The sequence below is a fragment of the Bos mutus genome, chromosome 12 (genome assembly GCF_027580195.1).
Source record: "Bos mutus isolate GX-2022 chromosome 12, NWIPB_WYAK_1.1, whole genome shotgun sequence".
Lineage (NCBI taxonomy): Eukaryota > Metazoa > Chordata > Mammalia > Artiodactyla > Bovidae > Bos > Bos mutus.
In genome coordinates, this window is record NC_091628.1 from 36,387,059 (window position 1) to 36,406,443 (window position 19,385).

The 19,385-nt window shown below is 37.3% G+C and overlaps 1 protein-coding gene across 1 annotated transcript in view; it reads right to left on the bottom strand.

The window, feature by feature from the left end:
* Positions 1 to 19,385, bottom strand: part of RNF17 (ring finger protein 17) — a 117,809-nt gene that overhangs the window by 12,159 nt on the left and 86,265 nt on the right. The window contains exons 25-30 of the mRNA XM_005888714.1: positions 19,245 to 19,360; positions 17,343 to 17,632; positions 15,155 to 15,318; positions 4,896 to 5,015; positions 2,896 to 2,976; positions 483 to 608 (exon numbers count right to left, since the gene is read on the bottom strand). Of these exons, the coding sequence (XP_005888776.1) occupies positions 483 to 608; positions 2,896 to 2,976; positions 4,896 to 5,015; positions 15,155 to 15,318; positions 17,343 to 17,632; positions 19,245 to 19,360 (897 nt within the window). The remainder of the gene's footprint in view (positions 1 to 482; positions 609 to 2,895; positions 2,977 to 4,895; positions 5,016 to 15,154; positions 15,319 to 17,342; positions 17,633 to 19,244; positions 19,361 to 19,385) is intronic.

Here is a 19,385-nt window from a genome sequence, read left to right on the forward strand (position 1 = left end):
TCTATAACAGGCTAATTTTTTTTAAAGATATTAAACACAGAGGCACCAGCCAACTGGAATGGGCTGTTTACTGAAGCTAAGCTTAAAATCTGGCTCTGAGTTCCTACAAGTAGGCAAAATGAGGGAAATGTTATAATATCAAATATGAGGAAAAAACATTTTATCTTGGGAGTCAATTTCTGGCAGCGAATTTCATTATGATTTTATCATTCACATCTGCATTCAAACAATGCCAGAGAACATGAGCTGCTTATTAGGTTTGAAGATACAGAAATATTAAGTGAATTTTAGTGCAATTGAAAAGTTTTTTTTAGGACATTTATAAAGCTTTCTCAATAAAGAATTACAAATCCTCTAGGCTCTCTTAACAAATCAGACATGTAGGACTATATGGAAGACTTGAGGCATGAGACAAAATATGACAAATTTTCACCATATTTTCCTTTATAGTATACATTTTTACAGAAACATACTTTACTTACTTCCTTAAATATTTCCTCAGATTGTTCAAAGGTACAATATTTATGGTGTGCCAAAAAGAAAGAAAGTGACATTCCATCAAAATAGAGATGAATAGATAATTTCTCCCATGGATTTTCTGGTAGTTCCTATTTAAGTTCAATAAACGAGATCATTACTATAAAAACAGTCTGAAGATTAAAACTTTATATTCAGGAAAAATGGAATTGGACTTCCGACAATCACAGTATTTCTTGTTTGACTAGTGACTCATTCTGTAAAATTTCCTTCCTGGTATTTTGGCAGATAATGAAGCAATAATTCTACTACTTTGGTTGTTATAAAATACATTTACATGCCTATACGTAGTTATCAGAAAATTTTATACATCATCTCTGCTGCTGCTGCTAAGTCACTTCAGTCATTTCCGACTCTGTGTGACCCCATAGACGGCAGCCCACCAGGCTCTGCTGTCCCTGGGATTCTCCAGGCAAGAACACTGGAGTGGGTTGCCATTTCCTTCTCCAATGCATGGAAGTGAAAAGTGAAAGTGAAGTCGCTCAGTCATGTCTGACTCTTCACGACCCCATGGACTGCAGCCCACCAGGCTCCTCCGTCCATGGGATTTTCCAGGCAAGAGTACCGGAGTGGGGTGCCATCGCCTTTTCCTATACTTCGTCTCTAGATGATACTAATAATTTATAGTAAGTAGAAGAAGAATGAAAAAGTATGCTCAGGGGTAAAGCAATGAAATTTAGTTAAAAATCCCCAAACAGCAGGAATCAGAAGAAATTAACAAGTCCAGGAGTCCTATAATGGTTTTAAAACTCATGGGTCCATTTACAGATATCAGGTACCTAACATGCATCTGAGTGATGAGCTGACCATCCCTCACTTGATACCAGCTTGGTCCAAACTCAGGTCTCTGCTGAGTTAGTGTACTGCCTCCCAGCAGATCGCCTGCTTATACCTCTCTCTCCTGTCCAGTTTCCACCATTCACAATGAAAACAGCACAACATGAGGTCAGATCACATCCACTGCAGCTCTCTGAGCTCTCTACTCCAGCTCCTTTCCAGTCTGCTCCCGCTCCCTGAAGGCTCCACGCATCTTTGGCCTAGAGCTCTCTGCACCGTTCTGCTATCCGCACGGCGTCTCTTCTCACCATTTAAAAGTTTTAATCAAGTTTTATCTTTTTAGGGATGTCTTTCCTGACCACTGTATTAAAATGTCATCCCTCCCCTGCCCACCCCTCCCTATATGTGTGTGTTTGTGTGTGTGTATATATTTTGTTTCCCATCACTAAAATGGAAGCTCAACGAAGACTGGACTCTGACTCTTGCTGCACCTGCAAGCCCAAAGACAGTGTCCAGCAGGTAAAGCACCCGGTCAGTGCCATCAGTTGTCAGGCAGAGTGGCACTTCTGGGGGAGGTCAGCTACAGTGGCAGGGATGCAGGCAGCACCAGCATGGTTTCTGAGAAATTGAGGGCCTTTGGTACACTCCATGCTGTTCTCCAAGGCTAAGCCAAGAAGCAAAGTAAGCCACCTGCATAAACTCAACAGTGCCATCTCTGAGGGACCTCCATGACAGCCCACAGAGGCTGTGAACAACCGTACAGGCTTCTCCACCATCTTATTTGCGTCCGTTGCTCTTTTAAGATCTTTGTCAGCCTATCATCACCTTTCGTAGAGAAATACTTCCTTACGGTTTTATATCTTCCTACTGGAATCCTCAAACAAGATCCCCGTTAATCTTCTCTTTACCTCACTGCTCAGGAACCTCCAACGGGCCTCCTGACTGATGTCTGCTTCTCGTACACGCTATTCCCACCACTGTTCCTCACAAAACTTCCACTGTTGTAGCAAACACATCTCCTCAAGACATGTCCATTTCTGTCCCTTTGCCTACCTGAACACTGCATTTCCCTGGTCAGGAGAACTTCACTGACTTTCCCATTCCTACATTCCTATTACACTTCACTGTTTTTACCAGTCACCAGTTCCCAGCAAGTTCTTTGTGGTGTAGTCTTCAGGTTTTTGTCCTGTGTCTCACTGTTTCACTAAGTAGACAAGGCCTTTGACGATGAGAATTACCTGCACCTAACATAGTGCTACACACACAGCACCATCCTGAAAACTATCATGTGTGTTTTTATAAACAGCTCCATTTCCTCCCATGTCAAAGTAAGTTGTTAATAAGGGATCTTCCAAATTACTGACTTTCTTGCTTCTGGGAAGTTCTCAGGAACTTTCTCAAAATTAGTTTTATTTAAAACGAGCCTAAGAACCAAAGTGGTAACTTCTTTTATATTAATGAGTAGTTTACAATCCCACAGGAACATAGTTATTCATTAAAAAAATCTCACAAATTATGTTACCTGTAATGCTTTATGACAGATAAACTAAATCAATGATATATACTTTAAATACAAATTACCATAATGTGAATTTCCACCTCTCTCTTTGAAAGCAGCTCCTGAAGGAGTTCTACTGCATCTGGTTGCCAGACATTCCCAACCTATTTGAGATTAATAAACTCAGGTTCTTTCACAAGATAAGAGCAGAAAGTAGATGAAGCTACATAAAAGTAGCCATAAACAGATAACACTAGAGGAGGACAAAATATACAGGCAGTTTGTAGAGAGAATCATGGGTGTATAATAAAAAAAAAAATCTTAAGAAACTAATAATTTGGAAGCAACCTAGATGTCCACTGGCAGACAAATGGATAAGAAAGGTGTGGTACATACATACAATGGAATATTACTCAGCCATTAAAAAGAATGCATTTGAATCAGTTCTAATGAGGTGGATGAAACTGGAGCCTATTACACAGAGTGAAGTAAGTCAGAAAGAAAAACACCAATACAGTATACTGACGCATATATATGGAATTTACAAAGATGGTAACGATGACCCTATATGCAAGACAGCAGAAGAGACACAGATAAAGCACAGTCTTTTGGACTCTGTGGGAAGAAGGCAAGGGTGGCATGATTTGAAAGGTAGTGTTGAAATGTGTATACTATCATATGTGAAGTGGATTACTGGTCCAGGTTCGATGCATGAGACAGGGTGCTCAGGGCTGGTACACTGGGATGACCCTGGGGATGGGATGGGGAGGGAGGTGGGAGGGGGTTTCTGGATGGGGAACACGGGCACCCATGGCTGATTCATGTCGATGTTTGGCAAAAACCACTACAATATTGTAAAGTAATTAGCCTCCAATTAAAATAATTAAAAAAGAAACTAACAATTGGTATCAGGCTCCTCAAATATTATTCTCTTAAAGCATTTTATGATTTAAAAATATAAACCTACATCCCCCAAAACAGCATGTTTAGTGATGGTGCTGGTTGCTCAGTCATGTCCAGCTCTTTGTGATCCCACGGACTGTAGTCCACCAGGCTCCTCTGTCCATGGGATTCTCCAGGCAAGAATACTGGAGTGGATTGCCATTTCCTTCTCCAGGGGATCTGCCCAACACAGGGATTGAACCTGGGTCTCCTGCGTTGCAGGAAGATGCTTTACTGTTTGAACTACAGGGAAGCCCTAAAAAAAAAATCATAAAACTTAAAAAAAAAGACCAACATGTCAATGCAATGTTTGTATAATGACTACAATGAGAGTGAAAGTGTTAGTTGCTCAGTTGTGTCCAACTCTTTGCGATCCCACAGACTGCAGCCCACCAGGCTCCTCAGTCCATGGAATTCTTCAGGCAAGAATACTGGAGCGGGTAACCATTCCCCTCCAGGGATGGAATCCAGGTCTCTCACATTGCAGGCAGATTCTTTACTTCTGAGCCAGCAGGGAAGTGACTGTTACCTTTTATGTTGAGGTTCACATAGGCAGAACAGGGGCTTTCTGCCAAAAGCCCATGAGAAGTCCCAGCTTAGTTCCAGTGCCCTGTGAGTGAACATCTGGAAGCAGATCCTTATCTGTCAGTTCTCTGGATCTGCATTTTTGGTGCACATCTTTGCTGCTGTGTCACCAGTGATGCTAAGCTAAAACCACTCAGCTAAGCTGCTCCCAATGCCTGAACCACAGAAACTGTATGAATTTTTTAAAAAGCTTATTGTTGATTCAGATCACTAAATTTTAAGCTTAATTTGTTATGGAGCAAGAGATAATATGCTATTCCTTTCTCTGCTCTAGCTTCCAATTTCTTGAAACAATAACTAAAAATCAATAATCTCAAATAAAATTCTCATCTATGAAGAAATTGTATCTCTTAAATTTATTCAATGTTTTTATACCCTTTAGTATAATCCTGTAGTTTTCTTCATAAACACCCTTTAGTTGTCTTAGTAAGCTTATTTCTAAATATTTTATTATTTACTGAAAGGGATTTCATTTAACATTCCAATTTCTAAAAATTATTATTAATAAAAAGGCAGTACTTAAAATTAACCACCCTACAAATCACTGTTTACTCACAGGTATGGTGTTATAGAGCTGACAAGGAATACAAAATTGCGGTGTATCAGGATACAGTAAAATAGGATAAAGATGACACTGTGGAATCTTCTCAGTGAATCCATGATCTAAATATTGTACCTAACATAGAAAAAAATAAAACTTGTAATTAAAATTTACTACTAAAAATCAGGGGACAGAAGGAACTCCTTCTTTTATTAAAAAGAAAACATTCCAGAAAGAGAGATAAATCTAGATTTTTTAAAATCTCCAGACAAAAAAGTAACATCATCATTTCCTCATCCCAGAGTGTTATCAAACCTGTCAAAAGGTTTTCTTACACATGAACATTTTTTCTTGAGAATAACCAATTTTTTGGAGGATGTTTAAATCTTTTGTTTTTCCAAGTATTTTAGAAGTTCTGATTTCCACTTAATGAAAGAGTATTTCTCAAATTCTCAGTTTTCCTCAGACAGCTTCAGTTTGAGAAACTGCATGTATTGTTCCCTTCTTGGAGAATCACATGCATAACAAAGGTTCTGAGAAGTTCTATGAGAAAGAAACTTGTTTTTAAATCATCCAGTGATCCTCAAACTTTGATCCTCAAACTTTTGTAAAGTAACTTTCTAAAGACTTCATTTTTATTTTATTTTTTTTTTATTTTATTTATTTTTTTAATTTCAGGTATACACGTGCTCCCCATCCTGAACCCTCCTCCTCCCCCTCCCCATACCATCCCCTGGGCCGTCCCAGCGCACCAGCCCCAAAACGAGATGCCAGTCCAGGTTCAGTGCACGATGCTGGATGCTTGGGGCTGGTGCGCTAAGACTTCATTTTTAAAAGAATTTTGGGTTTACAGCAAAATTTAGAGAAAAGGTACAGAGATTTCCCACATAGCCCCTCACTTCCCATCCCACCTCTCACACTCTAACACCCTGTACAACAATGGTAGTTTGTTATAATCATGAACCTATATGGATACATCATAATCAAGGTCCACCGAGGTTACATCAGGGTTCATTTAGTGGTATACACCTTATGGGACTGACACTGTGAAAACACAGGGTGTTTCATTGCTCTAAAAATCCTCTATGCTCCACCTATTCAGTCCTTGTTGTTCAGCTGCTAAGCCGAGTCCAACTGTTTGCGATCCCATGAACTTCGGCACGCCAGGATTCCCTGTCCTTCACTATCTCCCTGAGTTTGCTCAAACTCATGTCCATTGAGTCAGTGATACCCTCCAACCATCTCATCCTTTGTTGCCACCTTCTCTCTTGCCCTCAGTCGTTCCCAGCATCAGAGTCTTTTCCAATGAGTCAGCTCGTTGCATCAGTGGCCAAAGTATTGGAGCTTCAGCTTCAGCATCAGTCTTTTCCAATGAATATTCAGGACTGATTTCCTTTAAGACTGACTGGTTTGATCTCCTTGCTGTCCAAGGGATTCTCAAGAGTCTTCGCCAGCACCATAGTTTGAAAGCATCAATTCTTCGGTACTCAGCATTCTTTATGGTCCAACTCTCACATCTGTACATGAGTACTGTAAAAACCACAGCTTTGACTATATTACTAACTAAGTGATGTCTCTTTTTAATAGGCTGTCTAGGTTTGTTATAGCTTTTCTTCCAAGAAGCAAGCGTCTTTCAATTTCATGGCTGCACTCCCCATTCCCAGTGATTTTGGAGCCCAAGAAAATGAAATCTGTTACTGTTTCCACTTTTTCCTCATCTATGTGCTATGAAGTGATGGCACCAGATGCCGTGATCTTAGTTTTTTGAATGCTGAGTTTTAGGCCAGCTTTTTCACCCTCCTCTTTTACCCTCAATCAAGAGGTTCTTTAGCAATGGTATCATCTGTATACCTGAGGCTATAGATATTTCTTCTGGCAATCTTGATTCCAGCTTGTGATTCATCCAGTCTGGCATTTTGCATGATGTATTCTACATGTAAGTAAAGTTAGAAAGGTGACAAAATACAGCCTTGTTGTACTCCTTTCCCAATTTTGAACCAGTCTGTTGTTCCATGTCTGGTTCTAACAGTTGCTTCTTGACCTGCATAGAGTTTCTCAGGAGACAGGTAAGGTGGTCTGGTATTCCCACCTCTTTATGAGTTTTCCAGTTTGTCGCGATCCACACAGTCAAATTGGCTTCCCTGTGGCCCAGCTTGTAAAGAACCTGCCTGCATTGCAGGAGACCTGAGTTCCATCCCTGGGTTGGGAAGATCCCCTGGAGAAGAGAATGGCTACCCACTCCAGTATTCTGGCCTGGAGAATTCCATGGACTCTATAGTCCATGGAGTCACAAAGAGCTGGACACGACTGAGTGACTTTCATACAGTCAAAGGCTTTAGTATAGTCAATGAAGCAGATGTTTTTCTGGAATTCCCTTACTTTATCCATGATCCAATGAATGTTGGCAATTTGATCTCTGGTTTCTCTGCCTTTTCTAAACCCAGCTTGCACATCTGAAAGTTCTTGGTTCACATACTACTGAAGCCTAGTTTGAAGGATTTTCAGCATAACCTTGCTAGCATGTGAAATAAGCGTAGCAGTACAGTAGTCTGACCATTCTTTGGCACTGCCCTTCTTTGGGAATGGAATGAAAACTGACCTTTTCCAGTCCTGTGGCCACTGATGAGTTTTCCAAATTTGCTGACATATTGAGTGCAACACTTTAACAGCAGCATCTTTTAGGATTTGAAATAGCTCAGCTGGAATTCCATCACTTCTGTTAGTTTTGCTTGTAGTAATGCTTCCTAAGGCCCACTTGGCTTCACACTTCAGGATGTCTGGCTCTAGGTGAGCAACCACACCGTCACAGTTATCCAGGTCATTAATACCATTTTTATACAGTTCTTCTGTGTATTCCTGCCACCTCTTCTTAATCTCTTATGCTTCTGTTAGGTCTTCTTTACCGTGTCCATCCTTGCATGGTATCTTTAATTTTCTTGAAGCGATTTCTAGTCTTTCTCATTTTATTGTTTTCCTCTATTTCTTTGCACTGTTCACTTAAGAAGTCTTTCTCTCTCTCCTGGCTGATCTTTGGAACTCTGCCTTCAGTTGGGTATATCTTTCCCTTTATCCTTTGCCTTTCACTTCTCTTAGCTATTTGTAAGACCTCTTGCATTTTTTTTCTCTTTGGGATGGTTTTGTTCACTGTCTCCTATACAATGTTAGAAACCTCCATTCATAGTTCTTCAGGCACTCTGTCTACCATATCTAATCCCTTAAATCTATTCACCTTCACTGTGTAATCATAAGGGATTTGATTTAGGTCATACCTGAATGGCCTAGTGGTTATCCCTCCTTTCTTGAATTTAAACCTGAATTTTGCAATAAGGAGTTCATGATCTGAGCCACAGTCAACTCCAGGTCCTGTTTTTGCTGACTGTATAGAGCTTCTCCATCTTTGGCTGCAAAGAATAAAATCAATCTGATTTCAGTATTGACCATCTGGTGATGTGCATGTGCTCCTGTATCGTTGGAAAAGGGTGTTTGCTATGACCAGCCTGTACTGACAAAACACGCTAAGAGTTTTGACAAAACTCTTGGCCTTTGCCCTGCTTTATTGTTCTCCAAAGCCAAACTTGCGTATTACTTCAGGTATCTCTTTACTTCCTACTTTTGCATTCCAATCCCCTATAATGGAAAGGACATCTTTTTTTTGGTGTTAGTTCTAGAAGGTCTTGTAGCTCTTCATACAAGTTCAACTTTAGCTTCTTTGGCATCAGTGGTTGGGGTGTAGACTTGGATTATTGTGATTTCAAATGGTTTGCCTTAGAAATAAAATCGAGATCATTCTGTCACTTTCGAGACTGCACCCAAGTACTGCATTTCAGATTCTTTTGTTGACTATGAGGGCTATTCCATTTCTTCTAAGGGATTCTTGCCCACAGTTGTGGATATAATGGTCATCTGAATTAAATTTGCTCATTCTCATCCATTTTAGTTCACAGATTCCTAAGATGTTGGTCTTCACTCTTGCCATTTCCTGCTTGACCACATCCAATTAACCTTGACTCACTGAACTGAACTGAACTGAACATGGACTTAACATTCCAGGTTCCTGTGCAATATTGTTCTCTACAGCATCAGACTTTCACCACCAGACACATTCACAATTGAGTATCAAAATATTGCAGGGTACATAATTCTAAGCTGATTTTTTTCCCTCCCTCTCAAGATTTTAAATGTTTAAAATTTTTTAATGTTTCAATCCACTGTCGTGTCATAGTTTCTGAGGAGAAGCTGGACATAATTTTTACTTTTGTTTTTCTATAGGTGAAGTTATTTTTTCCTCTGATTTCCTTCAGGGTTTTTCTCTAATTTTGACTTTCTGTCATTTGAAGTGACAGACCTTTTGTTGTGCATTTATTCCGCTTGGCGTTATCTGAACTCCAGGATCTGTGGTTTGGTGTCTAGACATACATTTGGGGAAATTTTCAGTCATAAGTTTTCAAGTATTATTTTCTCTCTTCACTTTCTGGTATTTCCATTAATCTGCATGTTACATGCTTGCAATTGTCCCACAGTTCTTAGGTATTTGGTTCTTTTTTTTTTTCTTCAGTTTTTGTTCTACTTTTTAGAGGTAGTATTTCTAGCTCTCTATTTACACTACCTATCTGTTCTTGTATGTTGTCTACTTACTCCTTAGCATCTTAAACATGCCTGTTTTTTTTTTTTTTAAGTTCCTGTTCTGATAACTAACATCCCTGGTTCTGATACTTTCCTTGTCTCTCCAAATTGTGTTATTCTGCCTTTTAGTACGCCTAATATTTTAAAATTTAGACATGACCTATAACATTAGTTTCAGGTATACAATGTAATGATTTGACATTTGCATATGTTGAAAATGATAATAGCAGTAAGTCTAGTTAACATCCATCACCACACACAGTTACAAAACATTTTTATTCTTGTGTTAAGAACTTTTAAGATCTACTCTTTTAGCAATTCTCACATGTACATGATTATTAGTTATAGTCACCATGCTATACACCTCCATGAATTACTTTATAGTTAGAAGTTTGTACTTTTTAACCCCCTTCACTCATTTTGCCCATCCTGTCACTGACAACCACCAATCTATTCTCCATATCCATGAGCTCAATTTTTGTCATCTTTTAGATTCCACATAAAAGTGAGATTCTTAAGTATTTGTCTTTCCCTGTCTTATTTCACTTAGCATAATGCCTTTAAGGTCCATCCATTTTGCCACAAATCACAAAATTTTCTTCTTTTTTATGACTAACATTCCATTCTATATATACACATCGATCTCTTCATCCATTCATCCATCAATGGACACTTTGGTTGCTTCCATATCCTGGCTATCGTAAGTAATGCTGTAATAAACACAGGAGAGCATACTATATTTTCACATTAATATTCCTGTCTTCTTTGGATAGAGTTGGATCATATAGTAGTTCCAGAGGTGTCTCAGGAGGCTCAGTGGTCAAGAATTCACCTGCAGTACAGGAAACCCAGGTTCAATCCCTAGGTTGGGAAGATCCACTAGTAAAGGAAATGGCAACTCACTTCAATATTCTTACCTGGAAAAATCCCATGGACAGAGGAACCTGGTGGGCTACTGCTACTGATCATGGGGTCACAAAAGAGTTGGACACAACTCAGTGACTAAACAACAACATAGTAGATCTTTTCTTAATTTTTAGAGAGTCTTCCATACTGTTTTCCACAGTGGTTGCTATCAATTCACTAAAACCAGGCTGTTTTCATTTTTATTGGGGTATAGATTTACAATGTTGTAATATTTTCCATTTTTTTTTAATGTTAAGTCCTATGAGTTGTTTATATACATTAGCTATTAATTCCTTATCAGTCAGATCATTTGCAAGTATTTTCTTCCATTCAGTACATTGTCTTTTTCTTTTGTCAATGGTTCCTTCACTGTGCAAAAGTTTTTAAGTTTCATTAGGTTCCATTTGTTTATTTTTGCTTTTAGTACCTTTAAGTGACAGATCCAAAAAAATATTGCTACAATTTACACCATAGTGTTTGGCCTAGGTTCTCCCCTAGGAGTTCTATAGTATCCAGTCTTACTCTTAGGTCTATAAACCACGTTGAGTTTATTTTTGTATATGATGTTAGGGAATGTTCTAATTTCATTCTTTTACAGTTTGGTTCTCCCAGCACCATTTATTGAAGAGACTGTCTTTTCTCCATTGTATATTTTTGCCTCCTTTGTCATGGATTGACCATTAAGTGGTTTTATTTCTGGACTTGAGTTTTATGAGTTCTTTATATATTTTGGATATCAACCCTTTAGGGAGAGGGTGGGATGATTTGGGAGAATGGCACTGAAACATGTATAATATCATATATGAAACAAGTTGCCAGTCCAAGTTCGATGCACGATACTGGATGCTTGGGGCTGGTGCACTGGGACGACCCAGAGGGATGGTGCGGGGAGGGAGGAGGGAGGAGGGTTAACCAATACAATATTGTAAAGTTAAAAAATACAATAAAATAAATATATTATTACAAAAAAACATAAAAAATATTTTATTCTATACAGTAGGTTGCCTTTTCATTTTGTTGATGGTTTCCTTTGCTGTTCAGAAAGTTTTTAGTCTGATGCCCACCTTGCTAATTTTTTTGTTGCCTTTACTTTTGATGTCTTCAAAAAATTACCACCAAGACCTTAAGGAACTTATTGCCTATGTTTTCTTTTAGGAGTTTTATTGGCTTCAGGTCTTATGTTCAAGTCTTTATAATCTATTTTGAGTTAATTTTTGTGTATTGTTTAAGATAATGGTCAAGTTTAATTCTTTTGCATGTCGCCGTTCAGTTTTTCCAATACCATTTATTGAAGAGACTGTCCTATCCCCAATGAGTATTCTTGGCTTTATCATAAATTAATTGTCCATATGTGGTTTAATTTTTAGGCTGTCTATTCTATTCCACTGATCTATACATCTGTTTTTATGCCAATAACATGCTGTTCAGTATTTTTTCCTGATGGCTGGACATGTTCTGTGTAAAAGGCCTTCAGTAACATGGCAGGAAGGTGCGGGAGAAGGGGAACTGTTCTATAGTCTTACGATTAGGTCTTAAGTCTTTCACTGAGCATATGATGTCAAACTATGAACTTTACAAGTGTTTCTCAGTCTTCTGTTCTCCGCTCCTTAAGTAGGAGATGATGGACATAGTGGGCTGGAGTTGGGTCTTCCTGTGTGGAAGTCTAGAGTTAACTAGAATTGGGTTATTTCCTTTCCCCCATGTCCACTTGCCTCTGATAATAGCCCCTGATGAACTACTTTCTCCTGAGTGCAGGCCTTATTAAGGAGAACAGAATGCTCTGGCATATTTCAAAGTGTACTCCATCTCTGATCGCTCGAAGAGGTTTTTCAGTTTGTTCAGCTTTTTAGTTGTTGATAGGATGGTGTGGCAACTTCAAAACTCCTTAAATGTGGAACCAGAAATGAGAAGTCCTCAACAACCCATTTTTTAAATGCTTTCATTTTCACACTTCAATTTCTAAATTGTTTCAAGAATAAGGGATGTCAGTAAGTTATTTGTTACCCCAACATACTGAAATTAATGTATCACTGTTTAATTGGGCTCAAGAAAGCCCAAGGTAATTAGCATTAAAAAAAAACTGAAATAGTAACTGATCTCCCCTTCTTCCTGGATGAGTGAGCAGATGATGAAACAGTGACAGCAACATCCTTGAACATATCCAAATGGGCAGTGTCTGTCTACTGCTTCTGTTTGAAATGATGCTGTGTTTTGGTTGTGGCCCAAAGCTTTTAAGTGGTACTTGCCATCTTCTTTCTTCCATGACACTCTTAACCATTCAGATATGATGGAGCTGGTTACTACTTGAGTTGAGTCCTGCTTGCCTCTCCTCAGTCATCTTTGTATGAATCCAATGGTTGTGTTTTATCTTTTTAATCAATTTTTAGCTGATGTTCATGAAGAGCAGTGAGTACCTAGAACTATGCCACTAAAGAAAGGAAATCCTATCTAAGAAGGTGTATTTCTGTACGAGAGCTGTGTCATAACCATCATTTGGGCCCTCTGCTAGAAAAGCAGAATCAAGTCTCAAATAATGCCTTTTAAATTATATCCTCTAGTATCACAGATGTAGGACAGTACTGTATCAAACCTCTGGGAATGTAAAATATCTTGTAGCTGCTTTATGATATGTAGTAGTGACTATGCTTTATCAGATCTGTTTTTAATGATGTTATTCTCGAATGTTTTCTTTCCAGATGATGACTGAGAAACATAATTTTAAAAAATGGTGCCAGGTACCACAACAGTAACAGAACTTTGTTGTTTTCTGAGGTTTTGTTTTTTTACCTTTTTTTTTTAATGGAGTGTGCTAGATGTCTCTATAATTTTGTTCAGATGATTGCATAACTTTGAAAAGCTGTTGCTGTTATTGATGCATAACATACTGCTATTGGTCTTTTTATATAAATAAATAAATATAATTTGAATTTTTGGAAACTTTGGCTGTGCTGTCAACTTTGGAAAAAGTATCCCAGTTGTACTGTGTTGGGTTGGCATTGTACAGAAATTAATAGCCATATTGGTCTAGAAACATTAAATATAATTTTTTCCATTTGTACATGGGTAATGCACTATATTAAATATATAAGGTCTTATCTACATGAGTTTGATTACAGAAGGTAATAAAGTATTCTCTAAATAAAAAAAATATAAAAACTGAAACAGAATTGAGTAAAAAAATATCTGAGTACATTATAGGTAATTAGAGTAAGTGCATGGGTATGTTGTAATGTTTATTTTTTAATGTGGATCAGAGAATAACCTTAAAAGATTACAGTATCAAAATATTTTAAAATAAATTTTAAAAAGATATATTAGAAAGTATGAGAAAAATACAGTTCACCACTATCTTGTTTATTTGGATTCCATATATGTAAAATTCATGATAACAATGAATTTTTGTTATCAATGTAACAATGATAACAATTAAAACTGAATTTCAAGTTACTTTTATATTAAAGAAAAAGGGTTATCTGAACAATTCAAATGTATGTGAAAAATGGACTTATCTGCTTATAAACACATGCATCTGTAAGTATCCATGCATCAACACCTAAATACTAACCCAAAATTTGAAACCATTTAAATTCTATTAAAAACATGTAAAGTTTGTATTCCAGCATATAAAGCACAAGACTTAGATCAGAAATTTAGGAATCAGAGGCTTAGATATGAATTCCAGCACCACCACTCACTGACAGGTTGACTTCGGGAACATCACTGAACATAAAAATAAATTATGTTACTGGTAAAATGGGAATAATAATCTACATCTATGATAGTTAGAAGTAAACAATAAAATATAAACCAACACAGACATGTGAAAAAAAGCTTAGAAACCTAAAGTGCTATGTACTATCAGGTATCATCATCAAATAGATAATAATCTCCTGTACAAGTATTAACAAAAGACTTTTCTTCTTAATTTTTCCACCCCTCCTAAAACCAAAATCTTTACAGGCCAAATGTCTCTTGATTTCATTGCTATACTTGGTAAGTACAACGTAAGTAGAGGCATTTTCATCTAGATTTTTACATACACTTTTTTTCAAAGTACAACTGACTCTTGGACAACACAGGTTTGGAACAAGACAACTATGAAGGTCCATTTACACATGGATTTTTTCCAATAAAAACCTACTACAGTGCTATCAATACACGATCAACAGCTGGTTAAATCTGTGACACAGAATTGTGGATATGGGAGAATGGAATAAATTATACTCAAATTGACTACACAAAATGTTGGAGCCCCCATCCTCAGTGTGTTTAAGGGTCACCTGTATGCAGCTCTTTCTGAAGATTTTGGATGAAACTCAAGTACTATTCTTAGTAGTTTGGAAAGGTAAATTAACCCTTAATATTAAAGGGTAAATTAGGAGTCCCATAAACAAATTTGCTAAGGAGATATACAAAATACTGGAAAACAAGTTGTTTGACTTAATACCATGTACACAAATAAGGCTGACAATTATAAATAATTAAATTTTAATGACCATTAAAATATTAGTGGCAAAATTCTTATCAGGAAATTTTTTTTATTATTCAGGTTAATAAATATACTTGAAAATAAAAAAAAGAAATCCTCATTACAAGTAAATATATAATGTATTTAACTGATTCGCCTACACGAATGAACTCAATAAAAGATGTTTTAATCACAATTTCATGTCTTTCCACTTAAAAGACCATTTAATATTATAGCATTTAGCCTTCAAATAGTCACAAAAGAATTTCAGACTCACCCTGATAGTGCTGCCGATGACTTCCATTACCTTGCCTCGATACCACATCGTATCTGATCCCCTTACTGCACAAGCTTCTCCCTTCTTCCAGAAATAAGGTTCCAAAAGACCAAGGCACTTTAAATTACTCTGAATTTCATCCATCATTTTTATTAGTTCAAATTCTGAAGAAATTATTAAAAATAGAAAGCATTTAGGAAAAATTCCCTACCATTCTCAAATGAAGTCATCATCAAAATTCAGTTACTTTACCACATATGTGTATATTAGTCCCTCAGTTGTGTCCGACTCATTATGATCCCATGGACTATAGCCTGCCAGGCTCCTCCATCCATGGGATTCTCCTGGCCAGAATACTGGAGTGGGTTGCCAAGTTCCTTCTCCAGGGGATCTCTCGGACCCAGGGATCAAACCTGGGTCTTCCACATTGCAGGCAGATTCTTTACCATCTGAGCCACCAGGGAAGTCCCACTTTACCACTTAGATAAAAGGAATTAAAATCAGTCCCTACATAATAGAACTTTAATACAAATCTAACTCAGTCAGTAACTTCTCTATGTTTCAAAACATACTACTGACTGCTACTGCTGCTGCTAAGTCACTTCAGTCGTGTCCAACTCTGTGAGAACCCCAAAGATGGCAGCCCACCAGGCTCCCCCATCCCCAGGATTCTCCAGGCAAGAACATTGGAGTGGGTTGCCATTTCCTTCTCCAATGCATGAAAGTGAAAAGTGAAAGTGAAGTCGCTCGGTTGTGTCCGACTCCTAGCGACCCCATGGACTGCAGCATACCAGGCTCCTCCATCCACGAAGTTTTCCAGGCAAGAGTACTGGAGTGGGGTGCCATTGCCTTCTCCATACTACTGACTAACAACATGTAAATTATTATTCTGATCTCTGGTTATAAGTGCAAGCATTATTTTGGAAGTGCAAAAATCCATAAAACTCTTAAACATATACCAGATAGCTCTAATATAAAACAACTAGTGCTTTAAGTTAACATCATTTTGACAGCACACCTAAGTGAAACAGAACACAAGTTATATGTTATTTGATGCCTAGATACAGCGTAATACTGCAGATATAAAATTAAAATTCTATTACTGCTACTTCCAATTAACTGGCTCATTATTTCCACAATAAATATATATCCCCATAACTTATACCAGAAAGGGTAAGCTCTGGTGTCAGTTCCTGTAACAGTTCAACCACTTTAGCTGTGAGTTCTTAAACATAAGCCTCAGTCTGGGGGAGGGGCTTCCCTGGTGGTCCAGCAGTTAAGACTTTGCCCTTCCAATGTAGGGGGCATGGGTTCAATCCTTGGCTGGGGAATTAAGATCCCCCATACAATCCAGGGTGGCTAAAAAAAAAAAAAAACCAACTCTCAGTCTGTTCTTCTATAAACTAGGTGTAATAGTGCTAACCCACACTATCAGTATCAGGGGATTGGATGGAAGGCATCTGGCAACCAGTTCTACCTATGATTATTTGTACACATCAAGACAGTTTCTGGGTTAAGTACTATTGCTAGAGGTCTGAAACACTACTCACTTTTAGAATTGCCAATTACACAGATTTAGTCTGGTTCTCAAATTAAAAAACAATATTCAGGACTTTAACAAATGAGACAAAAAATTTCAACAAATTCATAGCCCCCATACCTCTCTCCATAGGTGGACTTACTATGAAGCTAACAGAGTTTAAGTCCTGTGAAAGCTAAAGTTGCTGTGAGTTACTGAGTGTTCTGGACACAATCAGGTTGTAGAAAGAAGTGTGAGCACATAAGTCTAAAGAGGTTTCAGGGACCACCTGAATCTCAAATGGCCCTGAATCTCCAGTCATTGACTGTGATTTCTTTTCTCATTCTAAATGAATTTGAACTTTTGTATTCTTTTTTCTTAGCCTACAATCTTGTTTAAGGGAACCACCTCCATGCTCATCTTAGGCCCAACGTTTATCCATACCCAATGTCTCATTAAATGATTTTTATGTGCTAGGCATTGTGTAAAGCACTTTTTGTGCATTACTGCATTTAATCCTCACAATAACTCAGTGAATGAAAATAAGGTTCAGAAAGGTTAAATATCTGCCCAAGGTATTTCAATCCATGTGGATCTTACTAGAGAATTCCCTAGTGGTAAAAGCAACTACTTTTACAGAAGAATCCTATATAAAGTGCAAGTTCTTACCTGATAATTTAGGTACCACAAATATAGTTCCATCATCACCAATGCAGCTGACTACTGCCTCAAATACTTTCTGGTTAGGAATAGCTGGTGGTTTATAGCATCCAGTGGTTCTTGGCTCTAGAATTTTCTCCCTAAATTCAGTCACCTTGGGTTCACTGATACCAACAGCAGCTTTCTTGTCAGGGTCAGAGTTAATCTTAATACATTTAGTAACCACTGATTCTCCTTGTTCCTGGGGGATTTCCAGAGACTTCTGGGATAATGAATGGCTGTTATCTAATTTATTAATTCTGTAACATGCAAAAAATAATAATATATCCAACCATGAGCAAATAAAAATATTCTGGGAAAACAATATAAAAAGAATCATTCAAATATACTTGAAATGTAAAGAAAACATTTTGCTCTAGTTTAGGATATCCTAGTATAATTTGCTACATAAAAATGAGCATAGTTTAAGTTGTAATGAGAATTACTTTAAATTATGAATGAGCTTGTTGAGAATAAAGCAATTGAATTTCACTTAAATGCATTAAATTACCATCTGACATTTACATGCTATTCTCTCTTAAAATCTTCTATTAAGTATATCTCAAATACCACAATTAATTAGTTGTTACTGGGAAATACAACAGCTTCAAGTTGGTTTTAATTTAGCCCAAAGACAGATCAATACATGTGGCAAGTTAACAACATTCGTAAAACAATATTAAGATAATAAGTCCCTTAAAAACAGTTTTCTCATATTATTCAGATATTAAGTATTAGTGGTAACATGCTATATTCACTGATAATTGTTTTACTTCCTGTTATTCTCTTCCAATTAAAAAAGCCTATAAAAATATCCTAGAAGGAAACAGACATTGTTTATGTTAGAAAAATTATAGATTTTTGTTTTTTCCATTTTCCTGTACTTTCTTCTAAAAGGAAATGAGCACTGATAAAACAGTTACATAATTTCTCAACAAACATCCCCAGCCTTGAGATAGTAGTTTTACTGCTGAAAAGTAGAAAAGAACGTTAAATTAGTGGCAGATACTGTTGGTAATATTAACTTGCCCAGCACTTTTCACTTTATCATTTCCTGCAGCAAGGAACTGTGTTAGCCTGTAGTCAGTGAACACAAGACTAGCTGCAGAGCCTGGCTGCTTGCCAGTCAGCATCTACTACATTGGCCAAATACCTTGGGTTCTGTACTATTTCTGATCTCTCATTCTCTTTTCATTTCATTAAGATTGGGGTCCTGATCCAAGTAGGGTAAGAGATAATAATCTAAGATGAAAAAAGAGATCTGGCCACGAATGGCAGATGGTTGCTACCTAGAACATGTATTTACAACTCTGATCTACTTCTACCTCTAAAAGGAAAGAGATAAAAAGAGGAAATTAGGGCTACTACAGTTAATAGCCTGATCCTTCTCCCCTGGGACCAAGGTATTTAAATCCAAAACTTAGTACCTGAAAGGATCTTTACGTGTAAATATTGTTCAATTACTTTTGTTTTGCTACCCAATTCTACTCATTTTCTACCTATTTCACACAAATATATTTGATATAAACTTACCAAAATTTCTAACATAAAGTTTAAACATTTCTGTCTAAGCAAATGAGGCCAAAGAGCACAGATTTGGTACCCACTGTGTAATTCTCTTTTCCTTTGGTTTAAAGTGTAAACGCCAGAGCAAAGGGGAAAGTATAAAAGCAAAAATGTCAGTAGGGATTTAAACATTCAGCAATCTTGAGTGAATTTATTTGTAAGCTGACTCCTCAGGGTTAGGTTATATATAAATCATTTTCAAGAACAAACAAGAGGCAATTTAGGTTGAGCACACACAGATATAAAGATTTACACAGGCAAAGAAGCAGCGTCCATCACCAACTATTTTTTAAAAACAGTCTATACCTTGTTTCTCTCAAAGCCAAACCCTTTTTAATCAAATATTTAGAAACATCAACACGCTCTCCTTTTTCATCTCTGCAGAAAATTTTCACAGGTAAGGGCCATGTTGTATTGTTTTCCTGCAGTGATTTAAGAGCAGAATAA